At 36.9% G+C, this 18,921-nt stretch overlaps 1 protein-coding gene across 1 annotated transcript in view; it reads left to right on the forward strand.

The window, feature by feature from the left end:
- The window catches only part of ATP9B (ATPase, class II, type 9B), a gene marked incomplete at its 5' end in the record, with an annotated part of 136,298 nt that overhangs the window by 38,951 nt on the left and 78,426 nt on the right, over positions 1–18,921 (forward strand). Inside the window, 2 exons of the mRNA XM_009892792.1 lie at positions 4,954–5,034; positions 14,065–14,140. Coding sequence (XP_009891094.1) covers positions 4,954–5,034; positions 14,065–14,140 — 157 coding nt within the window. The remainder of the gene's footprint in view (positions 1–4,953; positions 5,035–14,064; positions 14,141–18,921) is intronic.

The following is an 18,921-nucleotide window of genomic DNA, read 5'->3' on the forward strand; positions in this document are numbered from 1 at the left end:
CCCGCCCTCCGCCCCGCCCCGCCCTCCGCCGGGTGAGGAGCCGTGTCTCGCCGGTTGTTTCGTGACAAGGCGCGAAACTAATTTCGCGTTAGTTGAAGGACACGGTAAAGCAAACTGGTAGAGCACGGTATGTGCGTGCCCGCAAAGAATTACGCGGGGAGCTCGGAGTTGTGTTAGTCTTGTCCGTTTCAAAGACACGGAGCTTGTGTTTTAATTCAGTGTTGCTTTTAAACTGGATTGGAGGTTCGTATTTGTATGGGCGGCTACAGAAATGGGTGAGGTTTCCGCCGTGAACTTTACATGTGGTTATGATAAACTAGCGGTTGGCTGCAGGGGGACCGTTCACAAGGAGGACCTGTCCCGGCAGGGAGGTGCAGGGGTTGTGGGTCACAGTCTCTGGGGTGCGCTGTTTTGCCCTTGCTGCCTCCGGACTGACCTTCTGGGGTTTTGCTGTAACGGATCAAATAGTTTCGGCTAATTTTCTGTCTGAAGTAGCAGCTGTTCATCGCAGTAGCGCTTTTCTTGGCTTCCAGGGGCTGTCCGGGCGTAAAGCAACACCTGATACGGTGTCTTCTCCACGTGCTTGCAGTGTGTTTTTAAAGCTGAGGCTTAGAGTTCATAGTTACATATTAAAGTATATTTTTAGTAACTTAAGAGAGTGCGTGGAAATTCACCGTAAAATAAACTAATAAACAATTTGATCATGTATTTGACAAAATATACTCTCAATAATTGTCACTCATTTTGATTTCTGCAGTTATCTGATGTAAAGGCAGCTAGTATCTTGTGTTGGCATGAGCTGTCAGTTGTGTCAACGGAGCAGCACTGTAACCCTACCCACAATGACACCCAGAATTAACAAACCTGCAGACCTTCAGAGCTTTTCTTAAAGAACAGATGACACCACCAAGATGATCAGTACAGATTTTTTTGTCTTTCTAAAGCACTTAATGTGATCAGAGAATTAAAATTTCAACAGGTCATTTAATGACGGCTGAGCAGCGAATATTGGAACACCTGGTTTAGGTTTCTTGCGGTTTCATAGTTTAGGTGGGGCAGTTCTTCTGGCGATACGTGCGTTCTAAGGCATTCTTCTCTAGCTTGTGTAATCAACAAAATTTATTAACAGCATGAGGTCACTGTAATTTTCAATAAATGGTGACTTGCTGATTTATATCAGAAGATCCATACAGCAGTAAACAATACCATTTACATTTAATTAGTTTTATTGAACCAAAGGCAATTTTATTTGTAATGAACTACATGTTATGATTAAGAATGTATTTTAATGATCTTTAAGTAAGGTGAACAAATGTTACCCTTGACCTAATAGAGGAGATTTTTCTATGTTATTGATAACTTTATGGTGATTTTTAAATTGTGAAATGCAAAAGAGAACACTTTCATTATTGTTCCATCATCAAGTAATTTCCTGTGTACATCTCAGTGTAGAAGGATGAGATACATTCTTAATTATTTTCAAGTATGAGATAATTAAATGAATATCAGGTTTTTTAAAATCTCGTCTACTCTTGTATAAAAAACCCTTAATTTTATTGCTTGAGATTCAAGTCTTTCATATAGTTTCTTTAATCTAGAACTGTTACAATCCCCCAACCCAAGTGGGTTTTTTTTCTTAAGTAAGAAAATAACTGGGGTCGTTTGCCCTTACTGTTTCCTAAAACCAACATAATTTTAGATGTAGAATACTGTTTCCATTGAACATATCAGTAGAACTATTTGGCTTCAGTGAACGAGCAGTTCAGCACTTATAGTAGGAAAGTAATTCTTTACAGAAGGTGAATTTCACAAAGATCAAGTCCCTCATTAGTTAAATCATTAATAAAAAGTATTTGTCTTTGCTTTTAAGTATAGTTAAATCCTTTGTTTAAAAGGTGATTTTGCTTCTCCCTGCTTTTATATAGGGGAAAGCAATGACATAACCTAACCAGGTAAATTCTTCTTGCTCGGTGAGCGGAAGTTATATTTACATGTAGCGTTGGGTACAAATCTTGATAGCTCCTTGTGAAATTCACCATTGTGACTTCTTGCAAGACATCAAGATGAGAAATGCACAGCTTCTCCTGGGGAAAACAGCACTAGCTGAAGGAACAGCTTTGTACTCTTACAGTAACCTTTATTGTTGAATGCAGTTCATGTGTAGTCTGTCTTCTATAACTGTATCACTCTTTGGAGTTCTCTGTTTCCCTTCTATTATAAAACTTCAACAACTGTATTGTGTTGGGCTGAGATTGATGTCCATTTGGAGTACAGAGCATTGGGCTACAGAAAAAAAGTCCTCATCGCTTTTCTTTACCCTAACAGTGAAAAAATACTTCCGAAAGCTACTGAGCATATGTAATATCCTTGCATGTCTTCTCTTTCTACTACTTACGAATGAAATGCTAATGAATTACCACTCTGGATTTCTCTCAGAGCATAGGTTTTTCTTATGCTTTTTTTAGTTTTTGGAAAAAAAACCATGCATTTTTTGAATACTCTTTTGTTTCTAGTTTGTGGCCTTCCAGAGAAAAGCCACAAGTGTGTAGGGAGTGTGCAGATCTCATTTTTTTCAGAAAGATAAGTGAGTTTGTTTCAAAGTTGAAATTCAAAAAAGAGAAAAAAGAAAATGTGAAAGTTTAGGTGTTAAATCAGAAATGCAGGAGAACTAAAACATAAAAAGAAAAGACACCAAAGGAGAATGTGGTAGAAATTTTTACATTTAAAATGCAACAAAGGAGAACGTCACAGTAGAAGAAAATAGATTAGAAACCAGGAAAATATATTACTGTACAAATACCAATATACTTAAAAAGGTGGATATTTCTGCTTCCTTTTATTCTAGTGTTGCTTCCCACTAAGGAATTCTTTGAAGAGAGGAGTTCTTGGTTGACGCATTTCACTAGCAGTTTTTATTGTGTATATGAGTGTGTGTGTGGTATTAGTTTTCTGCTGTGCTATCCACTACTGAGAGACTCTTTATTTTTCTTTGCATAATAAAGCACATAATAGCCTGGATTAGCTAAATTGTAGGTGATAACAGATTGGAAAGAAGTGAATGATGAAGATATAGGACACCACATGTGTATTAGTTTCATATAAATTATTTCTCGTGAACCTGATGAAAGTAGGTTGGAAGAACAAGGATACAATGAATGAACTTTGTGTGAAAGACTACAATAAATGGCTAACGGTTTAGGATAAAGATAATTTGTGAGAGTTAATGTTCAGATTTGATTCATGGTTTAAAAAGCATATGGAATACAAAGTGTGTGTTTTTGCAAGGTATGAAGTGAGATTTCTTGTCTCCAGATATAAATAGAAATACAAATTCATTATAGAGCTAGCTACACAGTTTTAAGCTAAGGTGAAACATGTTTGATAAATGTACAATATATTTAAAAAACCATTCATTTTGATCTGGAAAAGTGGAAAAAAGATATTAAAAAATCTGTAGCCATTTTATTGGAGAAACAAATGGATACACATGTGTCAGATTTTAGGACATTAACATAGGTGGACAATTGTGCCTTTAGTTAGTTTTTGTAATGTTCAAATTAAGTAATATTCAAATATAGCTATTTTTTCTTATAGTCAAAATTATAAACAAAAAATAATGTCATGCTTTTAAAAATAGCTACATTTGAGCCAAGGTGTGGTTATAAATCCATGAAAGAAGCTGTAAAATTAATTCAGCTTTTGAAAATAGCACATTCTTGCTCGCATGAACAAGGAATTGTAGTCATGTAATCTGCTCCCCAGAGATGGTGTCTGATTAGCCTTTTGCAAGATTCATCCAGTAATAAAGGATGGAGGTAACTCAAATAGTTAGGTGCTACGTGTGGTGAGAAGGTAGACACTCTTGCATTTCATCGTAGGTTATGATTCTTAGATTAACTGGGATTTGGTATCAAGTCTCTGCTCCTCTTGAGAATAGAAATTGGATTGTGGATCCATGCATAAGCAGTCTACTTGTATTGAAATCTCCTAGCTGCTGTTGTTCCTGACCAGCTAAACAGCCCCAAAATGTTTATTTTTGTGATGAGAAGAAAGTCCTTTGTATCAGCTTTTTAACAATTAGTCTGCGGTGTTCTTTCTGGGGGAGGTGGATGTTTCAGAACAGTTACCTGATGAAATAATTGTTTCAGAATTTTAAGGTCATCCCCCCTGGGCCTCTAGGGACAGCTTTTAACATCTAACAATCATCAGATTTATTTTTTTTTTTCCTTCCCCTGTGTATATCATACCACCATCTATTTCGAGCGCCTGCTGCTGTAGTATCCAAGTCTCTTGTTCTTAGTTTTAGGGTAGGAATGTTCATGGGTTGTTTGCTGTCATGAGTAGTAGTATTGCATATATTGGGCCCAATTTTATCAGACTAGTTTAGCATATCCCTGACTTAAAGCTTTGGAGTAATCCTGTTGATGTATCTAGGCTTTCTTAAAGCTGATAGGGTTTTCTCATGAGTTGACTGCAGATGTACTTGAGTGTTTAAGAGAATTTGAATCAATTTCATTGTTTCCTTTTGTATTCAGTTGGCTTTGTCCTTGCTGGAAAAGTATTTTCTTTCCAGTTTCATTAAAAACGAAACAAAAAATCCCACTTTTAAAATAAAGTAACAAGTATATGGACAATATTTTAAGATTATACCATTATAAATTCAAATGGGACTATTAAGAGAAAATAGATAAAATTTTAAATTCATGTTATAAACGTCTAACAGTTTAGCGTTTGAGCTATCAACACATTTAGAATATCATCTTGGATCTGGTTCCTTTATAGCAAGATGTACTGAAAAAACAGCATCTTTTAGTTGGCTAAACATTTCATGAACTTAACTTGGGGTGGGGTGGTGGGGGTCATAAAATGGAATCTTTGCCACTAAAAGGCTCTTCAAAATATGTGATTAAATTCAAGTTTAAATAATAGTAAGTACCTTAATCTGTTTTACAGGATCTCTTTTCAATCAATGCTTATGTTTATGCTCAGAAGCCACAGCTGGATATTCACAGTTTTGAGGGTACCTTCACACGGGTAAGTAGTATATGTAAATACAGTTCTACTCTTCTATATCTCAGTGCACGTGAAACCCATACTTAGTCTCAACGTTGTATAAGATCTTTCCTCAGCTTTACAGCAGTATTTATTTCCATCTTCGTGCTATGGTAATACTTCATATAAAAGATATCCTGGTAAACACATATTGCAGAAAGCCAATACAGAAAGAATTTCTGGAAAAAAGCAGAATCCAAGAATCAGATATTTGTTGACATCACTGTAATCTTTTTATATGAAACTGCTTGTGTAGTAGCATATATTGTTTGTCTCCAGGCATCTAATGTATTGTTCATATATGTCAAAAAAGTGGCAAGTTGAATATATTCAGTAGCCTGAGACAATGCAACTGTTTTATATGCAATAAAAATGTGCCTTGTTTAACAGCATTTCAGTTCACGGGAAAGCTTGTATTTCCAAAGTTCAGTTGCCTCAAAGTAAAATTAAACTAAAAGCTACTTATGGAGGCTTTATTAAATCTCTTTTTCCAGCTATAGTTATATTCAAAACCAAATATGATTATAACAATGCAATAATTTCTGTGACTTTTTTCTGTTGTTTTCAAAAGGTGGCATGTTAAAGTTAGCCCTTTAAAGCAGGGTGTAATAATAGGTAGTAATTTTTTTTTTAATCGCTTTACAGATTTGTAGCATTATATTAGCATACACAATGATTGTTTTGTTTATTTTAGCCAAACTCAGTGTTAGTAGACTAATTCCTCTTGATAGTTTGTTTCTAAAATAATTTGAGAGAATTAACTACTATGGAGGTAGAAAGAAGGGTTTTTTACCCAAGTGACTCAAATTGGTAATAGATTCTGTTCAGTAATTGGAATTCCAGTTCACAATTCTAAGTACACTGATGAATGAGATACTGCAATTGTTGGTTCTCGAAGACCAATTTATACCAGTTATATAGTTCATGCTGCCTACAAAGTAAATGTCATTTGCCCACCCCTTCAAAGCTGTAAGCAACAGTGTTTACTTAAACCTTGTATTGACCAATTGTCCAAATGAAACTTCTATTAACAGTTGTAAAATTCATGTTATTCCTGTCCCAATGGATAAGTGTATACTTTTCTAAATATAAATTGAACTCCTCAGAGCCTTTTTAACAACTCTGGTATGTGTAATTGACGCATTGGGAAATCATCACTAAACACTTGCTCCCTATTGTGTGTTCTGTTTGTACGTGTAATAAGAGCTGTATGATTCAAGCATCCCTGATATGTGTAAATAACCCTAATACATTTTATGCTTTCAGGTTTATGTATGTGTTGTTTTGACTGCTTCAGTAGGAATGGCAGTTTAAACTGAAATCATGTGTGCGTGCATCTGAGGGCAGTGCCCTCAGGTTTGGCTCACAGTGGATCACACTGTGGATCTTTTTAGAAGATTTTTTTGTTGTTGTTGTTAACTGTGTACCTTATGCATAGTGAGATGTTGTTTTAGGACGGTTGTTTATTGATATATCTTCCTACTTCTACTGTGAGCCCTTGCTTTTTACACTAAATCAGGTTTTGTGTCTAATTTCTATTTTATGTTAAAGTAAAAAAAAAAAATTAGTGTGCTTAGTGATGCTAATGCATACATTTTTCCTACTTAAGCATTGATGTTGAAAGAATTCTTGCAAGGGTAGGTTGACAGGGTAATAGCACATTGATTTTTCTTTTCTTTTTTTTTCCCCATTATGAAGACAGAGTACTAACAATGTAGAAGACAAAGTTAGATAATTTCGAAAAGTGCATGACCATAAAACAAAACAAACCAAACTTCGGTGCACAGCTCTGGAGTTTTTATGAGGGACTAACTTCTCTTAAGTACTTCTATGGGAGAAATATATCCACAGCAAACTTAATAGCTGACAGAAGATACCTCTTGCAGTACACCTGCGTAACCATGTCAGGAGGAGTTAAAGCCCTGCTGTTTGGTAGCTTCACATGAAGTCATTTTCTGTTGTCCTCCGGGGATTCTGGTGTGTTATATGCAGTCAGTGCATCAAAAGTGAGTGTCTGTGGGAGGGATTATGTCTGGCCCTTAAATAATGGCTTGTTATGGTTTGAGAAACCCACAACAGTTTGTCATTTAGACAACCGTTCTATCATCTGATGATCCCTCCCCACCCAGGAAGGGGAATTGGGGAAAAACAAGGGAACTTGGGGGTTGAAATATAAACAGATTTAATAGAATAAGATTAGATAATTAACATTAATAACACTAAAGAACCAATACGGATCCCGATACCAATACAGAACATGCAAAGATTATACTCAGCCAATTCTATCAGTAGGAAGCTGTGCACCCCCAGCAGCGGACAGCAAATGTCAGAGGCTGTGAGTGCAACAGCTTCAGGAGGAAGGGAAGGCCTCAGAGGTCCAGCACTGGGGCAAGAAGTTCTTAGGATGGCAGCCATCAAGGGAGAGAGAGAACTTTGCAGCAGACTTTCTGATTTATAGTGAATGTGATGTTCATAGTATGAAATAATGCTGTTGGCCCGCTCATGCTAAGTGCATGGGTCTCGTTCCTGCTCATCGCTGCACCTGGCAAGCTCGCAAACAGTGAGACCTTGAAACCCACACACCATAGCTGGCTATAAAGTAAATATTTTCACAAATTCAGACACTAGAGTCTTCTAAAAGTGCAGTCTTCCCAAGTGTTAGAAGAGAAATTAGTGATGTGTTGCTCAACCCAGAACATGGCATGAGTTAGTTCCTTTCCTCCTCTCCCTTCTTCTGGACTTCCGACCAAGAAACAATAAATAAGCTAAATTAGTGACCTGTGAAAATGTGTGAGATTGTTTTGTTTGTTCTCAGGGCGTTGTCTATGTCTTGGCTGAGCTTACTTTGAAACAGTGATGCACAGAACAAGGATTTACACAGACATAACTACTAGAGTGTCTCTCTGTCTGCTGCTCCTATGCAGGCTTGATAAATTAGGAAGCTATTTCATCGATTCTGAAAAAGCATTGGAAAAACACATGTCTGTAGAAAGAGAATAAAAGGTTGCCATACTTCTTAACTCAACCCCAAAGAGTACACTAGAGCATTACATCAGTGCGTACCGGCATGACCAGTATTATTTACCTTTTGCTTACAGCTTCTGTGCAGAATCATGGAAATTCTCTCTTCTGCTTTTGACATTGGCTGGTTTTTGTTTAAATTTGGGTCCTTCTTCCACCATTCCCTTAAGAATCTTTTCCTTAATTTCTTCTATGTTGCAGCTCTGTGCTGTCATCTCAGTCTCTTCATTTTCTTTGGGAATATATCTAAATCTTATTCTTTTTTATTCTAGTAGAAATCTCAGAGAACTGATTCCTTTGAGTTTAGTTCATCTGCTGTAGTAGATTTTTTTTTTTTCCTATGGTACAGAACTACTTGGTATCATTTTTTTCCAGTGTAGCACCATGTCAGATGCTTAAAAAAATACCTTGATGCAAAACCTGTTGCACGTAGCTGTTAATACTTTGTAAAAATACCTATCAAGATGTGAGCACTGAAAATTGTGTATTCATTTATGAGTAGAATCTCTGGCCTGGGGCTATTTATACAGATGTTTTCTTGGACAAGTCTTGTATTTTTAGTAGAGAGAATGTTGAGTCATATTTTTACTTCGTATTTGCTTTTAGAGAATTACCTGTTTTGAAGCAATGGTTGTGTTCACTTCAAGCTATCTTAATTTTATGTTGCCGCTGAAGGGAATGGTATTATGTTTTGCAGCTTCTTTTTACTCACCTTCCTTGTGCCGGCGCTAACAGCTGTACAGACAGCCAGACTAGGGAGCTAACGTGCAGAACCTAATCTGACCCTTTCCAAAATCCATATGCTAGTAAAAGGAACATAGCAAGAATAATTAACTGTGGGGCTGGGATTGGGGAAGTAATCTCTTTCAGTGATGAAATAAACTAATGCATATTCTTCCACTTTCCTACAGAAGTTGTTGTGGGTTGTTGTGCTGCATCCTGTCAGGTAGGAATAGGGCTAGAAAAGGTTAAATGAAAGTGGTACACTGATTCATTCAAGGATTAGGTATTCAGTCTCAAGGCCCCTGTCATTATCTGAAAAAATTTCTAATGAATTGTAGCTTTGAAACCTTTTAAACGGCTACTTGAAACTTGTCATGATCCTTGGTCAGCTGCATTATGAATTCAGGACTGAGAGTAGGATATATTCAATTTTTATTTCACTGCTTATCTGTTTCTTTGTCTGCACATGCAAGAGCTACAGACTAATTTCCTATAATAGGAACTGTGGACAATTTAAATATCTATGATCAGTACTGCACATGATTTCAAAAACTGAGCCTGAATATGAAGCTTGAATGCAATACTGGACTGCAATATTCTGGTAATGAACTTAATTCAGAATTTAAAGACCAATAAACATACAGCTGCCAAATGAAATTCAGCCCAGCAGACCTTAAGTGGAAACTTCATCAGCTGGACAAAGAAGCCCTTGTATGTCAAATTTCTGCTACTAGAGTGAGTGATGGATTTCATTTACCCCAAAACATATATTGTTCTGTTAGCTGTAGTGGCCTCAGAAAATCTGCAGAACCATTTCTCTGTACCACAGACCTGGTCTTGTTCAGCAGCCTGAGACTTTGTCCCTTCCCTGCTTCATCTATCCCTACCATCTCTCCAAAAGCAGAAATAAAAATAACATGAAACAACTAAACTCATAACCCGTAAATATGCTTCATATTTTTCATTTGAGTAACTTATGACAAATGAAAAATAAGGTTAAGTTGTATTAAGTTGTATAATTGGTAAATTGAATGAGCTGTAGAAAGGATCATAATGAAATAAGCAGAAGCTAACTGATCAGCCAGACCATTCTGTTGATGAGCCTGGCACGAGTGGAAAGAGACATAGCTCTTTAAATGCTTTCCTATTTTGAAAAGGAGGTATTTCACTAAGTCTTGTAGCAGGTAGACATTGGACAAGTGACTTTCCTGGCTGTGTTGTCAGCTCTTCATAATCACTGCAGGGCTTTTGATATCTTCTTGTAGTATGGAAGAGTTTCATAATTCACTGTCTTAAAATCTGTTAACGGAAGAATACACTAAGGCAGGAAAAAAAATATTTCCTAGCTTAGTATCCTATGCCTGACAATAGCCAGAAGCCGGGAAAGAGAGTAAGACTAGAGTAAGGAGGTTGTAATGCCTCCTCAGAAGATTATTCTGTCTCTTAACAACTCCTGATGTGGGAACTTCCTGAGTCAGAGCTGGTTTCTGTAAGTAACCTGCAATGACTTTTCCATCTTTAAATGTACACAGTCCCCCCTTGAACATAGGTAACCTGTTAGCATTCAAATAGGAAGAATTTGTACAGGTTAATTACATATTTTTATGAAGAGCAATTGCCTGTTGTTTTACTTTTGATGGCTCTATTTATGACTTCCTTCTTCTTTGGTAAGAGACAGCAGTATCTATCCTCCCTTTTTAGGTGCCCGTTCCATAGTCGGCTCATGTTCTTCATTGGAGTTCAGGTTTATGTGGTCATATATATTATGGAAGCTACATTGTCTACCCTTGTTGCCCTTTTTGAACATTTTCCAGCTCTCTTTATTTTCTGTTTGGAATAAGGGCAGGGGAAGAAGGATTTAGAACTATGTACTTAAGACTTGGGCAAACCATAGATTTCTTTGTAGTAGCATGATTTGTTGTTCTTTTTTTTTCCTCTCCTAATAATTCTAAGCATTTAGTTTCTTCTTGACTATTAAGTTAGTGTTTTGGTAGATTTGTAATAATCCCAAAATTTGTTTTCTGAGTAGTCATGACAATTTCTGAGTAGTTATGAGTTCTGAGTAGTTTTGATCAGCTCAGAGCTCACCACTTTAGGAAGTTGGGATGTTTTCTTTCTTTGTGTGCATTGGTTTACATTTCATTGTATGGAATTTCATCTGTCTGCTTCTTTGTAGGATATATTAACCTACAGTATTACCTCGCTATTAAATCATCGGTATTTTTTCCATAGCTATTTTGTTCTGGAGTCTTACTTTAGTCTTATCTAAAGTTACAATTATAAAGGTATGCAAAGATATAAGCAGCAAACATTTCTTTGAATTCTCCAGCTTTTCTGTATCTCTAATTCTGTACATTAGTTCTATGGTAATGGCTAGTTAAAACACAATGCTCCTGTCAAATTTCTTTTGTCATGCTGGAATTCAGCCTAATGCAAAAATGACTACTTCAGTATTATTGCAGTTTTAGTAAATGGAAGATAGGAAATGTCTCTTCCAGTGATTGAGGGGAGCTATTTGGAGTCCCACTGTGGACAACAGGTATTCTGTATGTAACTTCTGAGGGCAAAATACAAAACCTTTTTAATTTATTGAGGCTACATTCATCATAAGTCTGGTATTCACATCTGTGTCGTATCACTGTATGTTGACGATTGTGTAAGACTGACCCATTCATTTCCATGAGGTTTCAGTGTTTGACTGAAATACGGGATCTTGTGGTCAGCTCTCTGTTAGTATGCATCATCCTATTATATGCCTGCTGAGGACTCCTCTGACGAACTCTAGCATAATTTGCTCTTTGAGGTATGGTAGTGAGTGCTTATAAATAAGATCATTTTCCGTGTTCACCTATACATTGTTTTCAGTTGATCTAGTAATGCAGTGAGAAACTCCACAAATTTCTTTTTCAAAATACTTGAGCAGAATTTCCTTTTTTTTTTTCTTTTTTTTTTTTTTCAGTGTATGATGGTAGGTAGAATTGTAAAAATCAAGCAAGTTGAAACAGTTTGAACTATGCAGAATAGTTTGTGGATGATAAAAAGTAATCAAGGATAGCATGTATGTTGCTGACTAAGAACAGCCAGTGCATCTCATGGCAAGTTGTGTGAAATTGACTTCTGTTTGCTGCCAGGCCCAGTTTGGGTTGAAAGTGGCTAATCAGCGTTGTCTGTAGGAAAGTATGAAAGAATTCCAGGAAAGGTGTCCAGTTAGATTCAGCAGCTCTTGAAAAGCCCTTGGTAGGTAGGAAAAAGCTCAATAACCAGTTTCAACTCACGTATGGCCAGTTTGTGTCCTATTTCTACCCTTGCAGAAGCAGTTTCTGAAACCTCTAAAGTTCTGTATGGAAGCCTACCACTGGATGTGGTCGTGTTTCAACATTATAGGTATAGATGGCAATCTGTCTATTGATTGCCATGCCCCAATCAGCTGCAGTTAGTATTTCGACTATATCACTGGCATCTTCCTCTGGAAAAACTAGTATTCTTGAATAATTTCTACTTACACTAATATGTTTATACACAGCTTAATTAGGCTTTCAGAAGGCCAAAATAATCACAGAATCTGGATCATCCAGGAAGAATCGTAAGTCAAGTGAGGAATCTAATCATTATGAAGTTAGGAAAAATTATTGGAAAACTTAGGCTGTGGATGCAAGTTATTGAGTGTTACAAAGATGATTGATAATTGCCACAAATTATACTTTTTGATCTGGATCAGAATACTTTTCTTGTATTTAGTGTTTCAGTGATCAGGACTTCATGTGTTACTGATAATACCAGTAAGTTTGAATGTTGCTATAGCTTCTGATCCTGTTTTACCTTCAGAGATACATTTTCAGTTCTGAACTGAACATTGCTTGGCCTATCAATATGAAGTACTTCTGCTGTTACGTAGTAGTATCTTGGAATTCACTTCTGCTCTTTGTAGTACTCTCCAACTACTGAAAATTCCTATGTGATATGATTTGCTCTACTAGGGTGGGCTTGTGGTTGCTGTTGGCTCAAACGTAATGTATTTTACTTGTTAGCAGTATGGCAAATAATTATTGCAGTATTAATTCCTTAGGTAACAATCAAAAAATATTTCTCCTTTTTCTTAATGGAAGACTAATCTTATAGAATACTGATGATTCTTGACAGGATTTTTCTTGTTTGAGTCTTAATTAAAAAATTGTCATTTTCTTCTTAAAGCTAATTCCCTCTCTTCCCCTCTGTTTTTGACAGAGTGGTTCTCTCTGCCTTTTAAACAATGATTTTGCTTGACTTGAGAGTAAGAGCTATAGTTTTCTTGCTATGTAGGGATCTTTTGAAGGACACACAAAAATATATCTGTTTAGTATGAGACTTTTCTTTTTTAGGAACAGAGATTTCTAAGCAGCTCATCCTGTGCTTGGTGGTTGTTTCAAAATAGACATGAAAAATGGACATAGGGTTGAATTATTGACAATATGTAGAATTTATTCTCTTTGGTAAATCGGTAGTCCCCTTTTTTCTGCAAAATGTTTAGCACAATCTGTAATTTGATCAAATGCATTTGATTATCCTACCTCCTAAAGTTTCCTTTAGTTGTAAACAGCACATTTCACAGCTGCTAATGAGTAACAAATCTGTACATGCTCTAAATTGATTATGAGGGATTAAGTCTGTTTACAATCTGTGGCCCATTATTGCTTGGGAGGAGAGAGGGGAGGGGGAAAAAAAGTTTCAAATAATCACGGAAGCAATTTCCTGTTTGAAGTATTTTCCCATTGGATATGTATTTTGTAAGTATGTGGTAAGACAACACAAGGGTACTTTTCTTTTTAAAGTCTAAATATTCTTTTCTGAAGTTGATATGATGTAATTTGGCTTGCAAAATTACGACAACCATAACTTGTAGGAATTACAGATGATTTAAATTGTCATAGAGGACAGGATATTAATTTTTGGTGGTTAGTGTTCATAACTCACTTAAACTGCGTAGTATAGTAGACTTCTGCAGTTTGATAGATCTGAGGAAAAGAGTATGTTCCTTTTAAAACAATATTGACTTTAGTTATTTGAATATAATTGGATTTAAGTAATATGGACTTCAATCAGTATTTCACTTTTTGGAAAGTTATTTTTGTGTGTGTATACAGACAAAATATGTATAAAGAATATTATTATACAGTGATTGATAGAAGGACACAGACATCCTGTGCAAGTTATTCAGGTGGTTTGGCATACTTCTTAACTATGACTATTTGTGATGTTGATTTACTTATTAGCTGTTCATATTTTTAACAGGAAGACAGTGATCCAGCAGTTCATGAAAGCCTAAGCATAGAAAATACGTTATGGGCAAGCACTGTTGTTGCTTCGGGTAAGTGTTGCAATAGCAAAGTTGATAATGTATCTAAAACCTCTGTGGAAGCATATCTTTATTTTTACAATGTGAAATATTAATGACTTTAGAAAATCTATTTGTCTTCCAGGCTGTTAATCTCTTGCTTCTGTGCTGTCTGCCTTCCCATCAGTTTCATCATGCTACTCACAATATTTTCATACCTCCTTAATAGTTGGGAGTGTTTGTACTTATATTTTGCTGTTTCAGTAGTGCTGTCCCTTGTACCCCACTAAAGTCGATGACCTTTTTGTTTTAATTAAAACTTCAGGTTATAAAGTGCTGTTCAGCTCGCTGTGGATAGGGGCCTGCTGAAAAGCAAGGGTGGTTTTGTATGTTAGGAGTTTTTCCTTTATGTATACTGCATACTGCGGGTAAAGTTTGCTTAAAAACTTTTATCAGGCAAAATCTTAATCAGAAAATATAGATCAGTTATACGGTTGTGTAATTTTAAAATAATGAGATCCAAATATTAGTGATACTTCATATGCATCTCAGATATTATAAGGAGTTAACATTATCTAGATGCTGTATTCAGGCTTTATGCCATTGTAACTATTCTTTTTGAAGAGCAGAAAATTGTTTTTTTTCTGCTTTTGCTCGATGTAAGAAAAGTCAAAAAGACTGTAGAAAAAAGGGCTGTGGTTATTCTTCTGCACAAAAAGACTGAGAATAAAGAATCAGGACAGCATGGTTTCTGAAAAGGAGCTAGGCTTTAAGATAGGGAATTGGCTCATGTTTCCAGTTGTTTCAAGAGGAGGAGGGGTATGGAGGGAGGGGAAGAAAGTGAAAAAGGGTCTCCACCTAACTTGTACATAGTCACTACTATGAAGTTGCCTTACATCCGTGAGGGGCCTGCTGAAGGGCTGTGGGGAAGAGATCAAGTGTGAAGAGGTGGCAAAGGAGTCTGATTGAGCACTTCTGTCCAGAGTCTGAAAAGATATTCATGTTCTTTGCTCAGTGTTTGGTTTGATTGCACTGGGCAAATATCCTGTCTAAAACTGCTCTGTCAAATGTACGATGCCTAAAATTGTCCTCAGTTAGGCTTTTAACTTAAGTAGCCAAGATTTGTAACTCTGTGTAAAAAGATGCTACTCATTATTTATAAATTCCAATACTGTGTAAATTTGTTTTGAGTGTGCATTTCCTCAAATTTATATGTGGGGGAAAACCACACTCAAAGAGTATACATCTGCAAAGTTAGTAATTCTGGATCAGTAATTTTGAATTTTAATTGAATCATAGAATGATACAATGGTTTAGGTTGGAAGTAACCTTGAAGATCATCTAGTTCCAACCCCCCTGCCATGGGCAGAGATGCCTCCCACTAGACCAGGTTGCTCAAAGCCTCGTCCAGCCTGGCCTTCAACACATCCACGGATGTGGCATTCACAGCTTCTCTGGGGAGCCTATTCCAGTGCCTCACCACCCTCAGAGTAAAGAATGTCTTCCTATTATGTAATCTCAAGCGACCCTCTTTCAGTTTAAAACTGTTGCCCCTCGTCCTATCACTACACTCCCTGATAAAGAGTCCCTCCCCATCTTTCCTGTAGGCCCCCTTTGGAAGGCTGCTATAAGGTCTCCCCAGAGCCTTCTCTTCTCCAGGCTGGACAACCCCAACTGTCTCAGCCTGTCCTCATAGGAGAGGTGCTCCAGCCCTCTGATCATCTTTGTGGCCCTCCTCTGGACCTGCTCCAACAGGTCCATGTCCTTCTTATGTTGGGGAGCCCCAGAGCTGAACGTAGTTTTCCAGGTGAGGTCTCACAAGAGGAGAGTAGAGGGGCAGAGTCACCTCCCTCAACCAGGTGGCCATGCTTCTTTTGATGCAGCCCAGGATACGGTTGGCCTTCTGAGATGCGAGCTCACGTTGCCAGCTCATGTTGAGTTTCTCATCAACCAACACCCCCAAAACTGTTCATGTTTTCATTTTCAGGGTAGATGATTTGATTTTGTTTAGAAGTGTAGCTAATGTCTGGGGCCTCTTGATCTGCTATCTAAAGTTGGCACGCGAATTAATGGAAACAGTGCTCCTTAAAAGTTCCTCCTTAACATATTTTTGGGTTTTTTTACTTCTGAGGAGTCTTGTGAAGGTGTAATTGTTTATGAAAGACTTAGGTTCATTATTAACAATAGCAGTAGAAGAAACAGAGAAGAAGGTAATTGTCTTGTTGAATAGTGGGATAAGATTCTAAGAGACTCGGGGCAACTCACTGAATGGTACAAAGTAAAAATATTGAATTGCTCTTTAAGACTGCAGCCCCTTCTGAAGGGGGAAAATAGCATGTGATCAAGTAATTAAAAATGTCATGGTGTGCATGCAGAAGTTGGTTGAATTAAGGTAGCAGAGAGAAATAATTTCCTTCAGTAACTGATTTTTTGACATTAATTATATCTTCTTAATCTAAACTTTGGCATATCATTTATTTCACTTACGTCATATCATGTATTAACTACAATTTAATACTGTGATAATGTGCTCCTCTTATGTAAGTACTGCAGTTATCAAGTAAGATTTCTATTTGGATATTTGCTTCTTCATTACGGCATCGTAAATCCAGATCTTAAGAATTGCTCAGCATTTCTGTGGAGGTAATTTTAGTATTTGGCAGGATTAGGCCTTTTACAAAGAGTAGGAAATTGTCTTCAGTCTGTTGTTTATTTAATAAGGAATTTATAAGGTCTTATAGATGCACTGGCAAAACAATTAGTGGATTGTTAAAATCAAGATGTTCTAGATTTGGTTGATAACTGATGTATCATTCAGTTGTTTTCATCTGACTTCCAAGTTGAATGTACATAGCTAAATTAGGGTACCTGATGCTAAACGTAATTAAACTTGATTTTTTTATATTATTTTTTTTAATTAGGTGTCATAATTGAATTTCCAAGATTTGCGACAACTGTTAATAAAAACACTTGTTTGGCTGCATTATAAACACATATAAACTGCCATGGCAGGATGTCAGGGGTGGACTGTGTCTACACAAGTTTGCAGGTACCTCTGCATCCCCTCACCTACTGTGGCCTGTCACAGTCCTTGATTATAACTGGAAAACTTAGAAGAGGTTATCCTTGTACACAACCTCTGAAGACAAGTGCCACTCAGATTCTATGAAAACAGAAGAATAAACAAGCTGTAGTATGTGAAAGTCTGTACTGTTTTTCTACTCTGTAGATAGCTACGGCACCTCAACCACACTTGTATCTTATTTCAGTCTCCTTACTGTCTAGGTTCTATTACATGCAGATATTTTTCACCCAAAAGTATACAATGTATATGTACAAGCCTAATACTCCATTCCTTTGCCACTTTGATTCAAGAAATTCAAGATTGTAGCTTGTGCCCAGGTGGTAGGGGGTAGAGCTCTGCCCTGCAGCGTTGCCTGGGCATCTCTTCATTTACCTTAAGACTCTTCAGTATGGCAGTCTTTAAACTTGGAAGCTTCCTAGCTTGGAAGGCTGCTTCCTCCAGTGCTCTTTAAGCAGACTGGACATCATCTGTTACTAAGCCAAAGCAAATACTTGACCCATTGCTCTTGGGACTATGTTATGCCCTTGCCCAATGCCTTGGAGGTTGTTACAAAACATTTTGGGTCAACCTGCACTATTATCTTGACCTATTAATGACTGATGCTGTCAGTCTTGGGGGTGGAGACCGGGAGATACATCACTGATGCCCAGGAAAGGAAGATGGAGCTGAGCTGCAGATACAAAGACTTATTTCATTTTAAAAAAGGTTTTGCATAGAACATACAGGACAATTGTTGAGTGAGGGAGTTCTCCTTCCCATTTTCCTCCTTCCAGTGATTAAATATATGCTGAATTTCCTGATATTCCCTTTGACATAATACATAAACCACATTGCATCAGCTAGGAGAGCCCACTTTTTTTTCATTTCCAAGACACATGCCATTGCTATTTGTCAAGGTGATACATGGGGTCAAGGTCAGGCTAGAAGAAGTGTTTGGGGAATTTTGTGGGGAATACCTCAAAAAATTTGAGCTCTGATTGCTGATGTCCTGACAGTTCTAGAGGAGAGAGACCACAAATCAATCATCTTGCAGATCAGTAACAGTAAATGTAAGTGTATAAAGATTTCAAGGAATCTTATCAACTACATGTTGAATGCAGATTGCCAAAGCTCATGAAAATATCAGGATACCACAATAATGGATTCTACAGAAAAAAAAGAAAAATATTTGCTATAACTTAGCACTATTTGTATTTTATTTTTGAATTTTGGGAACCAAAAATTGGTTCAATAAAATCATGTAGTGTCAAACAACTCAAGAATAAACTATGCCATAACTTTTTTCTGTCAACAAATAAAGTTCAGGAGAGTGAGATTTCTCAAATTTGTACGTTTGGAATGTGTTTACTTTCCTTGGTTTCAGTACATCTCCTTACCCCTTAGAATACCAGTAAGCTAAATGGGGGGAAAAAATAATTACCATTTTGTCACATCTAATATAGATTATAGACCCAGGTGTTCTAGTCTCAGAACTGATAGTTTAGGTATCTAAATTGAGATTCCTACTTCTACGAACTCTGAAGTGCTTTCCACCCTTGCTGTAAAGTCCCACTAGAGATCTGGTGACTGTGTGTATTATGTTTATCTGAAACGCAGAAAGTACAAAGACTAATTTGCCAGGATCACACTGGAAGCTTCTGTCAGGGGTAGAAATCAAAAGCCCCTCTCTCAAGTCCAAAGCATGCAGCCATCCTGTTGTTATTTTTTAATAAGTGAGACAGGAAAAAAT

The sequence above is a fragment of the Charadrius vociferus genome, unplaced genomic scaffold (genome assembly GCF_000708025.1).
Source record: "Charadrius vociferus isolate BGI_N301 unplaced genomic scaffold, ASM70802v2 scaffold629, whole genome shotgun sequence".
NCBI lineage: Eukaryota > Metazoa > Chordata > Aves > Charadriiformes > Charadriidae > Charadrius > Charadrius vociferus.